This window comes from Marmota flaviventris, chromosome 3 (genome assembly GCF_047511675.1).
Source record: "Marmota flaviventris isolate mMarFla1 chromosome 3, mMarFla1.hap1, whole genome shotgun sequence".
NCBI classification, from domain to species: Eukaryota; Metazoa; Chordata; class Mammalia; order Rodentia; family Sciuridae; genus Marmota; species Marmota flaviventris.
The window spans coordinates 76657238-76676295 of NC_092500.1; the positions used below are offsets into that span (position 1 = coordinate 76657238).

Consider the following 19058-nt stretch of genomic DNA (forward strand, 5'->3'; position numbering starts at 1 on the left):
ATTTTTAGCACATGTGTTAGCTTTTCATTGCTGTTTCAAAATACATGACAAAAGCCACTTAGCAGTTTATTATGAACTCACAGGTTCAGTCCAAGGTCTGCTGACTCCATTGCTCTGGGCCCAATATGAAGCAGAACATAATGGCAGAGTTAAGCTCCTCAGCTCTTGGCAGCCAGGAAGCAGAGAGAGGGAAAGCAAGAATCCAGAGACAAAATATAATCCCTAAGGGCACATCCCCAGGGACCTACTGAAAGGAAAGTGAGGAACCCAGAGACAGGTGAGCAAGAAATAAAAGATGGAGACCAGGCAGAGATATACAGGAGAGTTTATTTGTAGAGCTGACAAATAAAGGCACATCTCTCCAAAGAAGGAGAGAGGCAATACAGGCTTGGGATTCCAGACTTTTATGGGGAGGCTCAGGGATTAGAGCCAGGTGGGTCCTACTGTGGGCAGTTAAGGGTGGGGTTGGTATGAGGCCTTTCTCACAAAGGCCCTTGGGCGGGAAAGCAAATTTTTTCTTAAGATGGCAGCTGTCACTTAAGATGGCCACCCAGATGCTAAGCAAGAACCTTACACCTACTTCCTCCAACCATGCCCTCCTTACCTGCTTAGAGTTATCACCTAGTCATCTATCCAAATTATTAATCCATTGAATGGATTAATTCACTGATGAGGTTACAGTTCTCATAATCTAATCATATCACCTCTGAACATTCCTGTGTTGCCTAACACATAAGATTTTTAGGGTACATTAAATATTGGAAACATAGAAGAATATTTATTTTAAGGTTATTTATATTAACTTAAATTAATTTTAATAGACAAAATTTTAATTAAAATTTTTCTAAATGAGAGCCTGAACAGAAATTTTATAAGTTATGATATTTATATATTATATATACACATTATATATGTACATATATATATTTTTTGTGGTGCCAGGTTTTGAACCCAGGGCCTTGCACATGTTAGGCAAGCCATCTACCACTGAGTTACATATTCCATTCCAAAACACACCTGTTGAATTGGCTAAAATTCAGAAGACTGACAATAATAAATGTTGACAAGGATGTGGAGACTGGAATTGTTATATACTGCTGTGGGAATAGAAAATAGTAAAATTAGTTTGGTAAACAGTTTTGTAGTTTTTTAAAGAGTGAAACAAATACATCCCATATAACCCACCTAATCCACTCCTAGACATTTAGCCAAAAGTAACAAATGCATATGTCCACAGAAAGGACTTGCACAAAAATGTTCAGTTTTATTTTTAATAGCCCAAACCTGGAAATAACCAAAATGTTCATGAAGGTGAACAATTTGTGGCACATCTATATTGTGGACTACTACTTACTGTGGATGCACTCAATAACATGGGTAAATCTGTAAAGTTTTTTTTTTTTTTTCTAAAAAGCTAGATTAAGAATAGTACATGTTGTAGGATTCCATATGTACAATTAAAAAATGCAAATTATAGTGACAGAAAGAAAATTATTGGTTGCCTTTAGCATCGTTTTTAGGTGAAGGGAAGGATGGCTTACAAAAGGGACATTAGAAAACTTTTCAGGTGATGGGATGGATGATTCATTATTTAGATTGGTGATGGCTTCACAGGAGTGTATATGCATCAAAATTTATCAAGTGATTTATTTTATGCATGCTTTATTATGTATAACTTATACCTCAGTTAAGTGAAAAAAAAATTAAGATTTCTATGGGTTGAGTACTATTTTAAGTTCTCAACTTCAATAGACTTCCATAAAAAAAAATCATTTTACATACATGTTTTCCTCCAAAGTATTTTGGGTAGCATAATAGAAATGCCCGAACTTTTGGGGGCAGTTTTAGTCAAACGCTACAGTTCAATTTGTTATAAGTCAATAGGAAGAAGAAGGTAGAACTTCTGAATTTAAGGGATGACTAGTGGCGAATGAGGAGATCAGAAAAGAAAACCAAGAAAAAAATAGGGGAAGTGCACCCGGCAGGGGGAGGTGGCAAGCACCTCTACATTCTCACCTGCCACGCTATAAATTCTCTATGCAGATGGCTTAAAGAGGATTACAAGGTTAACAAGAAGCTGGATCCTCAGCCGCGAAAACAGCTTTTCCCTGAGTTAGCCCAGGCAGCTGCAAACTACGCACTCCGCGGGTTAAGTGCGTGCGGACACCAGCCCATCGCCACCCTACTTCCCGCAGCTCCGCGTTCTGCTCTCCGTCGCCCCCTGGTGGCAATCGCCAGAGGACCCTCAGGCGCACGGGAGAGGCCGGAGGGAAGGTGCGGGTAATAAAGGTCGCAGTGGTGGAGGGGCTCTTCAGCTACCTCCCGATACTCTGGCCGCTTCTACATCTAAACCCCAATCCCACTACCCTGGCATTCAGTGTCCCAAATGCAGCGACCACTTTAGCTTCTCTTTGCTTCTTATCCGTCCGGTTTTAGGTTTTGTGGTTGGGAGTTGGGATGAGGTAACTGCATTATTTGGTTGTGACCTTCCGGTTTCAGGGCAAAAACTGCATGCATTTGGAAACGAGGGACGCAGTAAAACTGTAGGAGGACTGTCACCGTTAGACGCTCAAACTCCAAAGAACCCAGAAGGGAGACGCAATCCAGAAGCATCCCTTAAATAAATGTACATATTATGTGTGTGTGTATTCCACCCCCCCCACACACTTGAGTCTTCGGTCGCCCCTATTGTCCCATGGATTGGTCTGCCACTTTACCACAGCCGAGCCGAAGGTTGGAGAACGTCCTCATGTCCCATTGTCCCCAACCGTCAGGTGGCCCAGAGTTGGCAGTTCAGAAGGGCTCAACTCAGCTGCTCGGGTCACAGTGGGCGGAAGCCCCGGGGACTCCGAGGGGGAGATGAGAACCTGTGCGGAGAGTTAGGGACGGGCAGAGCGAGCTCACCTCCAGCTTCCAGCACAGGCGGGGAAACTGCGTTAAATTCCCGTGCACACCTGACACCAGGAGGGAGTCAAGGCCCAGGAGGCGGGGGGATGTGCAGAGGCGGAGACAAAAACCAAAACCGCAGAGCCCCCAGGGACTCGCCCTGCTAGACGGTAGGGGTGTGCGTTGTGGTACCACAAACCCGGCCAGGCCCCGGGTTAGTCCGCAGAGACTGACGCCCAGAGCCGGGAGGGGGTCGCAAGGTGGCTTCCCCGTCCCGCTGCTGCCCGAAAGGAGGGGGCAGGGTAGCCAAGGTTCCCGCACGCCACTTCCCCCGGCAACTCCAGCTTCACCCCGGACTGACTCTGGGTTCCCTCGCGGCTTGGCGCGGAGGTCCGCCTCTTCCCTCCCTCTTTCCCTCCCCCTTCCCGTGCTCTGCTCTGCCTCCGCCTCTTTCCTCTGCCTCCACCCTCCACCCCCCCATCCCCGTCTGTCGGGAGCTAGGCTCCGAACAAGCCCAGAGTCTGCCTGAGCTCCGGATGTGGGCGCTGGACAAGTCCACCGCGCCTCCACTCAAGATGGACAGCCGCTACACCAGCACTGCTGGCATCGGGGACTTGAACCAGCTGAGCGCGGCCATCCCAGCCACGCGGGTGGAGGTGTCCGTGTCCTGCAGGTGAGGACGTTACCTTTCCCGTCTCTTCAGTCCTCCCGTTTACAGGTTTGGGAGTGCTTGGCTGGTGCTTGGGTTACCACGAGGCTTTACGCGGGTGAAAAGTTGCAGGATGAGTGGGGAACACCCCTGGTTATGGGGTGGAACCCCCCCTAACTCCCTCCGCTGGATCAAGTGTCACGGAGTGGGGAGCGGGAATTAGAAGCGAGTGATGGGCTCTGGGACTGAGACTTTTTTCTTTCTGGGAAATGCTATAAAAGTTGGCTGAGCTGTGACTCAGCTACGGGAACCCTCGGCCGCCGCCCACTTTACAAGCCCTTTTGGCGTCTCAACCCCTCGGGAGCTGGATGGCTGACTAAAGACTGGAATTGACGGGGACAGCACTGCCAAAAGCGCTCGTGACCGCTGCGCGCAGTGGCCCGGCACTCCCCCTGCTAGGCGTGTGCAAACCTATTGCCACGGTTGGCTCCCCTTCCTGCCGTTTCCTACCCACCCACTTCCCGGAGCCAGCCAACTTCCTCACCCCCACCCCCACCCTTTCAGGTTTTTTGCCTCAGGCCTGATAGAGATTTCAGCTTCAGCCCTCCTTGGAGAGGAATCTGTGTATGCCTTACCTAAGATCTGGCAAGTCACGACTTTCTGCCTGCTGGTAGACGCATTTGAGTGCTTACAACAACTCTCAATGTGCCCAAACTCATTTTCCTGACATTCAGTGGGTCAGTTTCCCTGAAAAGAAAACAGCATAACTGCTGTATCCTGGAAGATTTCAAGGACGACATGGGCTGACTATTCTATATTGTAATTGTAATGGCAAAAGAAGGAGTGGGAAATTCTTGCACTATAGACTCCGGAGCCCACTCCCTTGTTTGCAAACTTCCATCTCTCTCAGTGGAAAACTCATTTATCCATTTTTCCTCTAAGATTGTTTTTAATGCCTTCAAATCCTTCCCTTCTTTCTGCAGCAAAACTTGTCTTAAAGAAATCTTACAAACATAGGTAATCTTTGATGCAGTTAAGCCCTGAAGTTTAAAATGCCATCAGCCTTAATTTTTGCAGAGGAACTCATGGAAATTCAAGCACCATCACCTCCAGTAGTGGGGTTATTTGGGGGCAGGGGATAGCCTTTAGCTGTCCCTGAGATTATATCTTATGATTGCTTGCTTTGTCTTAAGGCTGACTTTAAACTAAGAAAATAATAATGCTGATAATGATAGCTAATGTTAAGCTCTTGCTTTATTGGGGTCACTGCTTGTAGTACTGCCTGAGATTTCTTTCTGTCAATAGAATGGGGGAAGCTTATAGAAAACTCTTTTCTAGGCCTTTTTTTTTTTTTTTTTTTTGTGGCTCGCTTTGGATGCTAGAAGGTTATTGATATATAAAGATAATGGATAGCCAAAATTCCTACAATACAATGTTTTCTAGAGTTCTTATCCTCTGCTCAATATCCTGCAGTGTTTGAATGGCATGTAGCCTGTATGTAAAATGAATAGAAAAGAAGGTTATAGATCTGAATGTCCCCCAATTCTTTAGGGGTGGTGAGAAAGTTATACTTTGGCTGATCATTTTGCCATAGGATCTATGTTAATTTCTCCCTCCCCTCTTTTGATGCTTGTTTGCTGGGGAATACTGAGATCAATTAGATTAGCCAGTGTGTTTCAGCTTGCTACCACAGGCCCTGGAGATCCCCTTCTCTAGCCACTTTGTGTACTGTGGCTTTGGCATGTTTTTTTTTTTTTTTTTTTTCCTTTTAATTTTTAATCAGAAAAAAAAAAAAACCCAAAAAAACCAAAAAATACAAAACCCTTGAACGAGAATCCAAGAACTTAGTTTCAAATATCTCTGCTAAGGCCACTGGTTAGTCCATTATTTGAGTTGCTTTGACTCAGTTTACTATTTATTTCTTGGTAAGTTTGATATATAATACATCTTTTGGGCAAACAGAAACACCATTAAATTCTCAGGTTAGTGCCTTATGGTGGGTAAATTTTATTTTTATATTGCTGAGAATTGGATCTTGTAATCACAGGATGTGTTACAAATTCTGGCTTTGTCACTTACTCTTGTTCCCTTGAAGAGAGTTTTTATTTAATCTCTCTAAGCTTCTTCATCTCTAAAAATGAGGATAATTACAGTCTTGACTTCATATAGAGTGTTATCAGATTTAATAAAATGAGGTGGGAAAAGTGCTTGCATAGTACACAAAAGAATAACCAAAATGCTTGCTATTATTATAATATTGGAAACATAATTTATTGAATAAATGTGTCATATTTGAATCATTTACAGAATTCTGTAAGTAGTCCTTCTATTTGAACTTTAATATATTGGTTAAAGAAAACAAGGACAGAACCAGCATTGGGATACTTGTTTCCTCTTTTTCTTTCTTCTTTGATGTGCATAAGGCACTTAGTTCCCAGAGTGTTTGTAGAGATTTCACTTAGCAACAAGGCACAATCATAGGCCTCACTATGGGCAAGAGAGCATGGCATTCCCCTGTTTTACTATATCAGAGATTGCTGATACTTCAAAAGCAGCTTAGGAGTAGGATCCCTTTGATATCTGTTCACTGTCCCCTATCATTGAAGGCTTCATCTTCACTTTGGGCGAGGTGACACGGATCAACCACTAAAGCTTGAAGCAAAATATAATTCTATTCACTCATCACGTATCTGAATGTCTTTTATATGTCTAGAATTATGTCATGCTCCATGCAAAATGAAAGATAGTTTCTCCTCTCTGAAAATATAAAACCTGGTTGACAGATAAACATGACATAAGACATGATAGCCTAGGACAAAAATCCAAAAATGAGGCTCATGCATGAACAGGGAAGGGATATTGTGCAATAAAGTGCTTAGAACATATTACATAGATGAAGGCAAATGGGGTTCTAGCAGAGACATGATGGATAGGCATGGTTTGAGAAAAGTGACAGTATCCATGTTGTTAGGGTGGGGATAAGTGCACTTTTCTTGTTTTATTTATGTGGAGGCAAGCTCTTACTTTGACTTCCTTCTTCGTATACCTATCATATAGCTATTCTTGCATTCACTTTCTTTATTAAAACAATTTGTAGATTTTTAAGTTAATTAGGTTACCTAATTAATCGAACTTGTCTATAGCTGCAATGATACAGCTTTAGATAGACAAAATAACTTTTCCATTTTATTCTGAAAAACAGATTGATACATAGTGGGGGAAAACCAATGGGAAAAGTAATTTAAAGTAATCTGTTTTCCCTGGAGTTTTGGTTTGTTTCATTATTTGAGTGATTTTTGTCATTTTCTGTGATTGAGAAATCAGTTTATTGATCATAAAAGCAGTGAAAAACTTGATCTATACTTGATTGCTATCACATAAAGTTCTAGACAGCAATCAAGTATATATCATTTCATATAAAGAATCCTTTAGTGGAAAGAATAATGATTTTTAACGTTACTTTGGAAAGAAGTGGACATTTATTACTTGCCTACTTTGTGTTGGGTCTGAAAAGCCAGACCTGACCTTAACTCTTTTGCCTCATCAATCCTCACATGAACTCTTACTGAACTGAGTCCAACAAACACATGCTTACTATATGCCAAGACTCATGCCAGATAAATATGGCTACAAAATATGAATAAGAGGCACAGTTCCAAAATGTGTGACAATATTGTAGCTGACTGCACTCTTTGTGCCTGTGTGGCTATGCGCCTTCTCTCATGCCCTGAACATCCCTGCCTCCCTTTCTCTAGTCTTCTTGATTAAACTGTGATCCTTCTTCAAGACTCAGGTCAACCATCATCTTCTCTCATGACTCCTCTCCCAAGCTGGATTTTTCTGTATTCCGAAAGCTGCCACTATGACCAGTACTGTAGATATATATAATTCTTGGTGCCTGTATACTCCTTGAGGACAGCTCTTGTCTTTTTTGTGTTTGTGTATTCTGAGTGTGGTACAGGCTACATAGTCAATAAATGATGTTATCGTTCTCTAATGAAGTCATTTCACATGTGGAAGAGGGATTCCTGTTAAAATAGACTCCTGAGCCCCATGGCAGATTTATTGAAACAAAATCTCTGGCAATGGGACCTTGCAATCTGGACTTTTTAACAAGTTTTCCACATGCTGATTATGTGCATTACAATTTTTAATTTACTGGTTTCATAAGTAAATGTGTAGTTTCCTGAGCTGAGTCAACAATACTCTGCTACGGGTTTAGGATAATACTGTTTGATGGTGTGTTGGAGATGGCTTAAATGGGCTTGAGATGGGAATTTGTGAGCCAGTTGTGAAACAAATTGATTGTTAAACATTAAATTATGTAAACTTAAAATTAAACATTATATTAAAGACAAGGCTAAGGGATAAAACTTATAGCTTCATAATTATTGTACTACATTTTATAATTCTTTGTGTTCTTTATCATCATCTATCTTTTTATGTATGTGGTTAAAATACTGTGCAATGGTGTATTATTATTCATCTTTTCCCAATTCATGTACAAGGATGTCATACTGGTAGCCATAGCAGGAATATTTACACCATAGAAAGCAGAAGACTACTACACTTAAGAAAGCATTCTGTGTTAATTGCTGAGATGACCTTTGAATTTGTAATCCTCCTGCCTCAGTCTCCTGAGTTGCTGGGATTACAGGCTTGTGCATGGGGGCTTGATGTTCCTTTTATAAAAGCACATTAATCCCTCTTATGAAGGCTTTACCCTCATGGCCTAATGACCTCCCAAGGCCTCAACTCCTAACACTATCACATTGGAGTTTAGGATTTCAACATACGAATTTTGGGGGAAACACACATTCAGTCCATAACACCAGACTATCAGTATTAAAAGTGATTATGTCAGGTTTGGCATTATGTATTGTCATATCTACTGGAACATTGGGGTTGTGTGATATTATAATCCATGAAAGGTCATGACAGCAAATATATTATGAATGGAACCAGAAGCCAATTGAGACTTTGTGGTTTTACTTTCTCCCCCTCCTTTTCATGTGATCCTTTCAATATTCCTTATTTTCTGACTTTGAAATTTTGTTCGTTGTTTTTATTTTTTGTTTCTCCATCTGCTGCCATTTTATCCTTTGCAGATTTACATGTTACAGTTCCAGCTACACTTAGTGATGAACTGAGTGTGAAAGCACATTCAGATTCCAGGATAGAGAATCTGACTGGTCCTGCTGGAACTGCCCCAGTATAAAACAAATACCTGATTTGTTCTAATTATTTATGGTGAAAGAGAATCGAAGTATTTCAACACAAATTATTCATCTAGACATTCTTTACCTTTCCTTACTCAGACAAAAATTTTGAAGATATTCTGTGAATAGGTTTTCAAATGATGCTGCTCCCTGGTAAATTCTAGTACTTTAAGATGGGGGATATTAGAAGGCCTATTAGGATGAATGAACCATGGGTGAAGTTATTGCATGACCATACATCCCATTCTTGTGACTCTGCAGTTCCTGGGGTCCAGTGGTTCAAGATTATGGTCACTCCATAGTGCTTTTTTTTTTCTGCCATATTTGGGTTTGTCTTAGCCCCAAATATTCAGGAAAATCTTTCCTAAGATCATTTCCCATCTGTGATTTGACATCTTAATGTGGATGTGGCCCACGTACATCTTTTCAGAGAAACACCTTGCATTGTTGTTCCACTGATATTTTAGTCTGCCCTTCATGTCTTAGAGTTTGGGATCCCAGGGTGTTCTAAGAGAGCCCAGGGATATGGAGAATGTAAGCCCAGGAGCAATTCACAAAACAAGTCCCCAGGAGAGGGGTGGCATCAGCCATGTGTTATTTGTGCAACAGAAAAAGGCTCCACCCTCTATGTGAGTTTACTCAGGGAAGAGAAGAAATGCAGTTTTCAAAAGGATTTATTCTGCAGTTACCCTCCTTTATAACAGTTATACTTGCTTAGCAGAGCCAGTTTTGCTTAACCTTGAAGAACATGGATGTGAAGTAGGTTAGTTCTACCACTTTTGAATTGTAATTCTTGTATTGTGTACATAAGATAGAATATAACTATAATTATATACTGTCTACAGTGTATCTCCTATGATTTTCCATTAACATTATATATCATGAATATTTTGCTGTCATTAGGCTTTAAAAACACAAACTTCCATTTCTGCAGTATTCTATTATATGGGTATAATATACTTATTTAATTTAGCTCTTATTATTCAAATTTTATTTCAAAAAGTTGTCATTCAAAACAGTGCCAACAATTAGTATTCTTATTCACAAACATTTAGCATCTTTAATTTTTTTTTCTGGGGTTAGTTTTTTAGAGCTGAAGTTGCTCAAAAACTGTCTTCTCAAGGGGATTTCAATAGCTTGTTTTGGTAATTTCTCCCCCATTTCTCTAAGTAAGCAGAATAAAAGCTAAACTACTGACTGTACCTTTCTAAAAACTTTTTATTCCCCTGAGATGTTTTCATTTGAGATTAATAAGAATTTGGGGCAGCAGAGTATAGCAGCCAGAAAATGGAATTAGGAGTCAGGCAGATGTCTTTAAATTACATTTTTATCCCAATATTATTTTGGGTAACTTCAACTCTTGGAATCTCATTTCCTAATCAGTAACATAGAAATGATTTAGAAGCGAATTTTCAAGGTTGTTGGGCAAGTAAATGAAATAAGTTCTGTAGTGCCCAGCACAGGTATGTCACAAGAAAAATACTTAATAATTGTTTGTCTTATCTCAGTTTCATAAGAGTATTTTACTTGGTGACATATAAGCATCATAGGAGAGAGTAACTTTACTTTGGAGAAATTTACAAGCAATTTAAATTTAAATTTAAAGCAATTTAGGAAGACATAGAAACATGGTGATAATTATAAAGCTGTATATTAAAGATAATACATTTTATCCCAGTCTGAATAATTCAGTATAGTGGGATATAGAATAAAATAGTGGTCAGAAGACTGTGGATTTGGAAATGCAAACACAGTTTCTACAGATAGCACTCCATGCTTCTACCCCTGCCAAGACACACAGATATGTGTAACTAGTGGGATGTGACAGGCAGGAGGTTTTCTACCATAACAAAGTTTAGAACAAAAGAACATTCTAGCACATTCATATTTCTGACTAATAAAATCAACATGTCTACTTTTAAGATAGCTCTTTATTGTTGGATATGTGATAAAGCAGAGATTGTAGTAGGTGACACCACAGGCTGAGGGTGGGTAAGTGTTTATTGCTATTAATAAAATGAATTGCATTTAAAAGATGCCTGCCCTAGTGACCGTTATTCACTGCCTGACACAGTCCTGTAATATTTGCAAACATACGACAGCTGTCAATGTTTATGCCTCTCCAGCCGGGAACATTGCCTACTAACGCTCTCTTTCCAGTGGTGAGATATTTTTTCAAGTTTATTCTATGAGGAATAGTGTTCCAAATATTCCAAGGGAATAATCAGTTGATTTTCTAAAAATGAAAAAAATATCATTGATAGTCCCTGAGAAATGTTTGTATTTATTAGACAGTAAAGCAATTCAAACATAAGCTATACTACTGAAGCCAAGAAACAAGAAAGCTTTGGATGTTTGCTATGAATTTGATTTAAATTAATGTCAAAGTCAAACTCTATGATAGACAGTGTGTAAAGCACTAAATGTAGGTTAATTTCCTCAATCCTTACAACAATTTTTAAAACAGGTGATATTAGGTCTGGTTTTACAGATGAGGAAATTGAGGTTCAGAGAGAGTTTAAATAATTTGGTCTAAGTGATACATCTAGCAAATGACAAAATTGAGTTCTTCATGCATATATGTCTAATTCCTAGGCATATGCTTTTGATTGCCAGTCACTTGCTGTCACTCTTCCATAAATTTTTTTTATTTTAGTCTTGAAGGTGTGGCTCTTTCCTATCAGTATCACTGTGTTATTAATAACTGAAAAGGAATTGAAAACCTGGGAGACACAATAGGTAATATCAACATATCCCAAAGGAAATATTTCTCTGCAGATGGGAAATAGGGAAGTCTTTTGTGTTTTTGAGCCCCCTATTGATGAGAGCTATGAGTAGAGCAATTCAGGGGAGTGGCATAAACTTCAACACTTAGATGTTGCATTTCCAAGTACTGATTCTTGTCATTCTTATGATACTGCATTGCCTAATGAAGCTGTGGGAAATTAAGTAATGAGAGGACTATTTAGCTAGAAATCAGCAGGCAATGTGAGATGAACACTAAGTGCTGGAAAAAGGTAACGAAAAATTAATTGAATCGACTCTGTGACCTTCAGATCCACTAGTGGAGTTGAGAATTAACCTTAAGTTCCATCATTTTCAGTCCACTGCTTTCACGATTTAACTTGCTAACTTTTTGTAATACTCAATTCCTGGATTGCCCATCACAACAAACTTGGAATTCCATGTAAATAAAATAACTACTTAGATATTGAAAATGTCAGCATGTTACTCAGACATGAGTTTATAAAAGTCAGTATTTTTTACCTTGCTAATTTCCTGCTCACTTGTGCTCCCTCTCCATATATTTGTGTAAAATAAATAACAAGTGACACATTCATTTTACTAAGAAGGATCTCAAATGTCAGAGAGTGTAATGAACCAGAGCAATGATTATAATTGCCGTAACTATTTGAAACGAACACATTTCTCAGCCTTGTTAGCATAATGGTGGTTTTACAGTCCATTTTGGGTAATAAAATTGCTCCTTGTTGCCTGAAGATCCTTGATTTTGCATCATCTCAATGTGTATAACTCTGGGCATTCCTAAAAATCTCTTCTATCAAAATGTCCTCCTGTAAAGAGAGTATCGCATTATTTGTAGTTTTCTAGGTAACTGAAAGAAACTCAGTCATTCTTCTTCAATGTTTTTAGTAGGTTTTCATGTTTTTCAATAATAAACACAGAATATGAGAGGGAGGAAGGGGGGAGAAGAGAGGGAGAGAGAGAGAGTAAGAGAGAGAGAACTCTAGAGCAACAGCAAGTGAGTAAAACTAAGATATTTGAGAACTATACCAGAACAATAACTTTTATTTGCTAATATATCTAAATGACTTATTATTTTGATCATGTTTTTGTTGTTGTTGTTGTTTCTTTGTTTGTTTTGCTACTGGGGATTGAACCTGAGGACATTTAACCACTGAGCTACATTCCCAGCCCTTTTTCGTTTTTACTTTGAGACAGGGTCTTGTTAAGTTGCTTTAGGGCCTTGCTGAGATGCTGAGGGTGGCCTTGAACTTGAGATCCTTCTGCCTAAGCCTCCTGAGTCACTGGGATTACAGGTGTGCACCACCTCATCCAGCACTTAGCTACTATTTTGGATTTAGCTTATTATCTAACTTACCTTGATATTTCAGTTTTCAACTTGATTGTGGAAACAGAGATAGTAGAAGTTGATTATAATTGATTTTTATGTCAGTGGTTTCATTCAAAGCTTTTTTGTAGGCTTTGGGAAATGGAGGCATAATCAATATTCTTAGTGACCTTCTCTTTTAATTGGTAATTTCACTGAGCAAATTTAAACAGATTTTGAGAAAAGTTTGAAATATACACCTTGAAAATGATTGATTTTTCAACTCAAGATTCATCTTATAACTTAGTTTTTCTTGGTTTGGGTTAAATCATTTTTTATTCCATTTATGCCATTGGAATGTCAGTGTTTTGCTTTCTTATGCCACACAGCAAAGTGTATTTAGAATCCCTAGGTTTTCATTGCCTCTCTAATTAGTTTTGTGACTTTGAAAATTGTTCTACTTCTTTGCATCTTAGTTCCTATAGAAAAGTTAGGTCCCTAGCCCAAATGGTCTGTTATGTCACTTGAAGCTTTATAATTCTATGATAGGAGAAGTAGTACCTTGAAATGAAATGTAGATATGCTCTAGTTTAAGGAAATCTTGTGCCTGTTAATACACATTTGCAAATTGGCTAACCTGGGTGGTTTATAAAACAAACAAAAAGCAAAGGATATTTCACCCCTCAAAACATTTATCTCAGATTGTCTTTTGTTTAAATTTCTTTTTAGTTGTAGATGGACACAATACCTTTAATTAATTAATTAATTTTTATGGGTGCTGAGGATTGAACCCAGTGCCTCATATATGCTAGGCAAGTGCTCTCCCACTGAGCTACAACTGCAGCCCCTCAGAGTGTCTTTTAAGCAAATGATTTCTTTGATGTATTAAAATGATATTTATTTATAATTTTTAATATGAATAGATTTTAATAATAAACAGAAAATGAAATGTAGTACTATTTATTGAAGAGCTTTAGGATCATGGAAAGTTATTTATTATCTGAATTTTTTGATAAATAAAAGTGAGTAAAGAAAAGTCAATAGGAAAAAGTTTAGATTAATATGTATTTAGAGAAATCTTCATTTTCTCTATCATGGTATAATTTTATTGACACAGTATGCATGATTTTCTGAACATAGTCTCTTAAGCCTTTGTGCGACCACATGAAACTTTAAAAAGTTAGGACTTAATTTTAGTATCTGAGAATTGTTTAAAAAGCTATCATGATAGATGGTTTTAAGTGCGAGCCATGGTCTATTTCAAAGTCCTCATTTTACTAACTCCCCAAAGGGGTGTCAAGTTCTGCTGTCACTGTTCTAGTTTTTCCTCTCATTAGGAACCTATAGCTTGCTTTTCAACCTAGGAATGAACAGTGTTTGATATTAATAGATACCTGTGCCTTTCCTGCAATTTACTTTTGTAATATGTTGCTGCTTTTTATAAATATATATTTTCATTGATGACCATGTGGCAAATAGAGTTTTCAGTGGAGATGGTAAATGGATTTGGTCTTGTGTGCTAGCTGGTCAGTTGCTGCTGAGTGCCAGCTGCCTAAAATTATCTGGCCGAGTTCAGAGGGGACACCAGGGCTTTGTGGAAAAGAGTTGACTTGAGAAATAAAGTACACTGTAATATGCGGCATGTGTACTGTTAGTTCTCTATTCAGCTTGACTTACTGTATTTCATATAACTTACAGTTTCAGCATGTTGCTTTTTTTTTTTTTCCTTCTGGAAGATTTTTTTAACCACATTTTTCCACTGGTGCCTTATAGTTGTACAGACCAATGGGATTTGTTGTTGCATAGCCAATATCATTCCCCAGCACTGCCCTGCTCACCTCTCACCTCCCACCCACTTGATCCTTTAGTGAGATCTGTTCCCACCTTTCTTTTTCCTTTTACCTCTCCACCTTTCACATATGAGAGAAAATATAGGACCCTTGATCTTCTGAGTTTGACTTATTTCACTTAACATAATGATCTCTAGTTCTGTCCATTCTCCTGCAAATGATATAATTTCATTTTTTTAAATGGATGAGTGAAACTCCATTGTATATACCACATTTTCTTTTTCTATTCTTCTGTTGATGGACCCCTAGGTTGGTTCCATAGTTTGGCTGTTGTGAATTGTGCTGGTATAACCATGGGTATGCGTGTGTCCTATCCTATGCTGAGTTTGATTCTTTAGGATAAACACCAGGAAGTGGGAGGGCTGGGTCATATGGTGGTTCCATTCTTAATCTTTTGAGGAACCTCCATACTGATATCCACAGTGGTTGTTCTAATTTCCAATCCCATCAACAGTGCAAAACTGTTCCTTTCTCTCCACATCTTCTCCAGCATTTATTGTTGTTTATATTCTTGATGATAGCCATTCTGACTGGTGTGAGATGAAATCTCATTCAGCATGTTTTTGTTAAATCACTTTGTCAGTCACTGAGACTTTCCTGTGTCTCACCTCCTTTTCATTTCTGCTGCTACCATGCTGGTTCAATAAGTAGTCACTTTACCCCAGACAATTAAAATGTTCTTGGGATTATTCTTTCGGATTCTAGAATTAACTTGTTTCATTCTTCACATGTTGTGTAGTTTCCCAAACAAAGGTTGAGTTGTCTGATTTTTCTTTTGCAGAAACATACAGTATTTCTCCTTGTTTACGGAATAAAGTCCAAGCACTCTCCATGGTATTCAGGGTACTTCCTCATCCTGCCAGCCAGGCATTTCCATTCTCTCCTAGACATTGGACATTTGAGTCAAAGTGAAGTATTTGCTAATGCCCTTATTTATTTATTTATCCAGTACTTAGGGTTGAATCCAGGGTTGCTATAGCACTGAGCCTCCAGTCTTTTTTATTTAGAGACAGGGTCTCACCAAGTTGCTCAGGTTGGTCTGGAACTTGCGATTCTCCTGCCTTAGTCTCATGAGTTACTGAGATTATAGGCATGCACTACCACAGCTGGACAAATTTCTTATTTATATTCACTTCCCAACATATTTGATACTGTCTTACTGTCTGAAAGCCTTTTCCTATTTCTGTCTATTTGCGGTTGGTTTTCAAGGTTGACCTAGAAAGAACTCATGTTTTACATGAGTCTTGCAAATGGAATTAATTAGTCCTTTCTTTGAGTTCTCACACTACATTTCTTGTACTTTAATTCAATTCATACTTAAAATTATTCAGACTTTTACATGTCTATGTCCTCAACCAACTATAAAAGTACCTGCTTTGATATTATTATAAAATCTAACTTTGTGCTTTTCACATAAAATATTTTCAATGCAATAAATGTTTGCCACTTGGGGCTGGGGTTATGGCTCAGCAGTAGGGTGGTCACCTTGCACGTGTGAGACCCTGGATTCGATCCTTAGCACCACAGGAAAATTTATAAGTGAAATAAAGGCATTGTGTCCAACTACAACTAAAAATTAATATTTAAAAAAATAAAAAAAAATAAATGTTTGACACTTGATGAACAAATTGGAAAAATGAAATCTGAACATTCATTATATCCAGAACTTGAGTATGCTTACACTCTTAAAAGTGGCTTATATGGTAAGGGTTATAAAATGACTGATATTACTAGTAAAATTTAATAAAACATAATCACTTGACTTTACTCATAGAGCACATCTAATAAGAAAATGGATAAACATATATTTCAACCAAGAAAGATTGGGTTTTGGGAAAAATATTTTGAATAACTTATTTGGTGAGCTGATGAGATGCTGCAGTGTGTGATGGTGTTACTTGGGTATAATCTACAGTACATAGAGCTGCTTGGTGGTCTGGCCTCTTGAGGGAGCAATAGGATACTTATATACTGATGTCCTCTCTTCTAGACCCTGGGTATTTGCTCCAACAATTGTACTTTTATACCACATAGTACAAAACAGAATTTTCAAAAAGTCCAATTCAAGAACAAAATAAAGTCTCAAGAATGGTAAGATGGAAGGAAACAATACAAAAGAAACTATTTTCATGGGCACAACTTAAAAATGGATGAGTTTTACTTAATCAAGTCACTACCCATAAATCATGTCATTTCTCACATTTGTCTGGCTCTAAAGTTTTGTGGGATTGTCTGAGTAATTTCCTAAGTGCTTCTAACACAGCTGAAGAACCTAAGTGCTCAATTGATTATATTTAGCCTAAAATGTTGTCATGCCTGATTAGATCAAGTCTTCTCAGAGGCACTAACCTCACTAATGGTTGTTTTGATGAGAGTGATGAATAGGTGAATTAGTTTAATACATGGTGGTGATGATGAGCAAATCCCAGCCCGCCTAGGACACTCCCTGATTTAAAAAAAAATGCAATTATTGTGTGGTCGTATCTTTTTTATTCTGGGGCATGGTCTAAACCATCTATTCTCAATCGGGATATCATGAGAATTGCCTCAGAGGTTTTTTAGACAACATATGGGTGCTCTGAAAAATTTTAGTTCACTTCTCTGCAAAGAACTAAGTTCTTTCCACCGTTTTTTCTATGTTCTGACTCTCTAGTAAACTCCTGTCAGTTGAGCCTCAAGCCCTTACTGCCTGTCTCTTCTGCTTCCTTATATCCCTTTAACATGGCTGACTATTGTCCTGACTGGTTCAGGCCAGACTGATCCTTAGAGAGAACAGAGTACATGTTCCTTGACTCTTTCAAACTCACATCTTGTCTGGTCACCCTCTCCTCCCTGTCATCAGTTCTGCAGTTTGGGCTGGTAGGGCCCAGTTAAAAGGGACAATTACCATTATACTATGGCTCCCTTGTTGAGAACTCTTTAGTTGCCTATGTAATAAGGATCTTTTGAATCCTGACCTAACTTTTCAGCTTCATCTCTTTCTCTCCATGTCCTACTACCCTCCTCCTCTGCATTGTTCCCTCCAAACTCTCTCCTGAACTTTGAGCCACGTGAGACTGCTTGTATTTCCTGAGAGCGCCTGTGACGAATACACGTGTTATCTCTTGTAGGACACTCCTTCGTCTCACCCGAGGAAGTCCATCAATGGTACACAATAATATTCCTCTTATTGTGAGGACTTTTTCTGAACCTTCAAATAGAATTGACTACTCCCTTCTTTCTCTTTCTCTAATCTGTAACAAATTGTTTTAGGATCCCACATTTTACTGCACATATTTTTTTAAACAAATCCTTATGAAATATAAATAATCTAGGGCCAGGAGCTCATGTGTTCATATCACAATCTCCAACACCAAAACTTTTTTTCCCGCCCTGGCGCTCAGTAACATAGTGCTTGTTGAGTAAACATTTGGAAGAGTATCAGACAGCTATTAAACCATAAATTCTCATAGAGCAGATACTGTGTATTACTTAGATTTTGGTCCAATACCTTTACATGTTGAAAGTGCTTAGTAATTATTCATTCAATGTAAAGTTGAAGAAAGGAGAGGAGATCATCTAAAATGAATGGGACCATGTATGGCATCAATTGAGTTAAAAAAAATCAACTGTAAAAAGTAGAATCAATATGACTTGGCTAAGCAATTGCTTATGCTGGATTCATTCTGTTGATTTTTAGGGTTTGTAGAGCATATGTAGCTTAAGTTTGTAGTTGCAATTGTTGTTTTTGTTGTTGTTTATTTATTGTAGCTACATGAGTGCTTTTGAGTCAGGGACACATTTTTAAACACTTGGATGCATATAACAGATGCATATTAGGGAATTATTTTCAGGCTTCCTATATCAGTAGGTCTTTATGCTTACATGCAAATTCTCGTTCCAGATTAATTCCTTCTGTTTGAACTCTGTTGTTGAGTCTGCAAAGCTCAGATTGCTGTTAGGAACATTTGAATTATTCAGTGATTCAAGCAAGTTACAGAAGAGAGAAACACCCTTGCCAATCTAGCTTTACCTTTCTAGGCATATTATTGTTCTCACGGGCATATTGTGCATATTGATGGGTGAATCTTAAAGATGGCTTACACAAGGCAATCCGGAATATAAAGATTTTCTTTTGAAGCATTATCATGTTGAATCTGAAGATCAATGAGGATTTCAACTTTATGTTGCTCAACAGTTTATGGATAAAGAAACAAAAAGTTAGGATACCTGGACATAGGTTTATCATATTTGGGGAGTGCCTGGATCAAGGCAGAAACTGCTGAGCTGATGTTGGTTAAAGTATTGTAGCTTTCAGCTTTCTCCTTCCTGGTGATTTGCAGACATGGTACAATCGTGAACACTCACTTCTTGAACCACACATGCTTCATTCATTGACTCTA

General features: G+C 38.5%; 1 protein-coding gene across 1 annotated transcript in view; it reads left to right on the forward strand.

Annotated features, from left to right (window-relative positions):
• The first annotated feature begins 3334 nt into the window (after positions 1–3334).
• The window catches only part of Cpne8 (copine 8), a 204357-nt gene continuing 188633 nt past the window's right edge, over positions 3335–19058 (forward strand). The window contains exon 1 of the mRNA XM_027934231.3: positions 3335–3559. Coding sequence (XP_027790032.1) covers positions 3423–3559 — 137 coding nt within the window. The 5' untranslated portion in view covers positions 3335–3422. The remainder of the gene's footprint in view (positions 3560–19058) is intronic.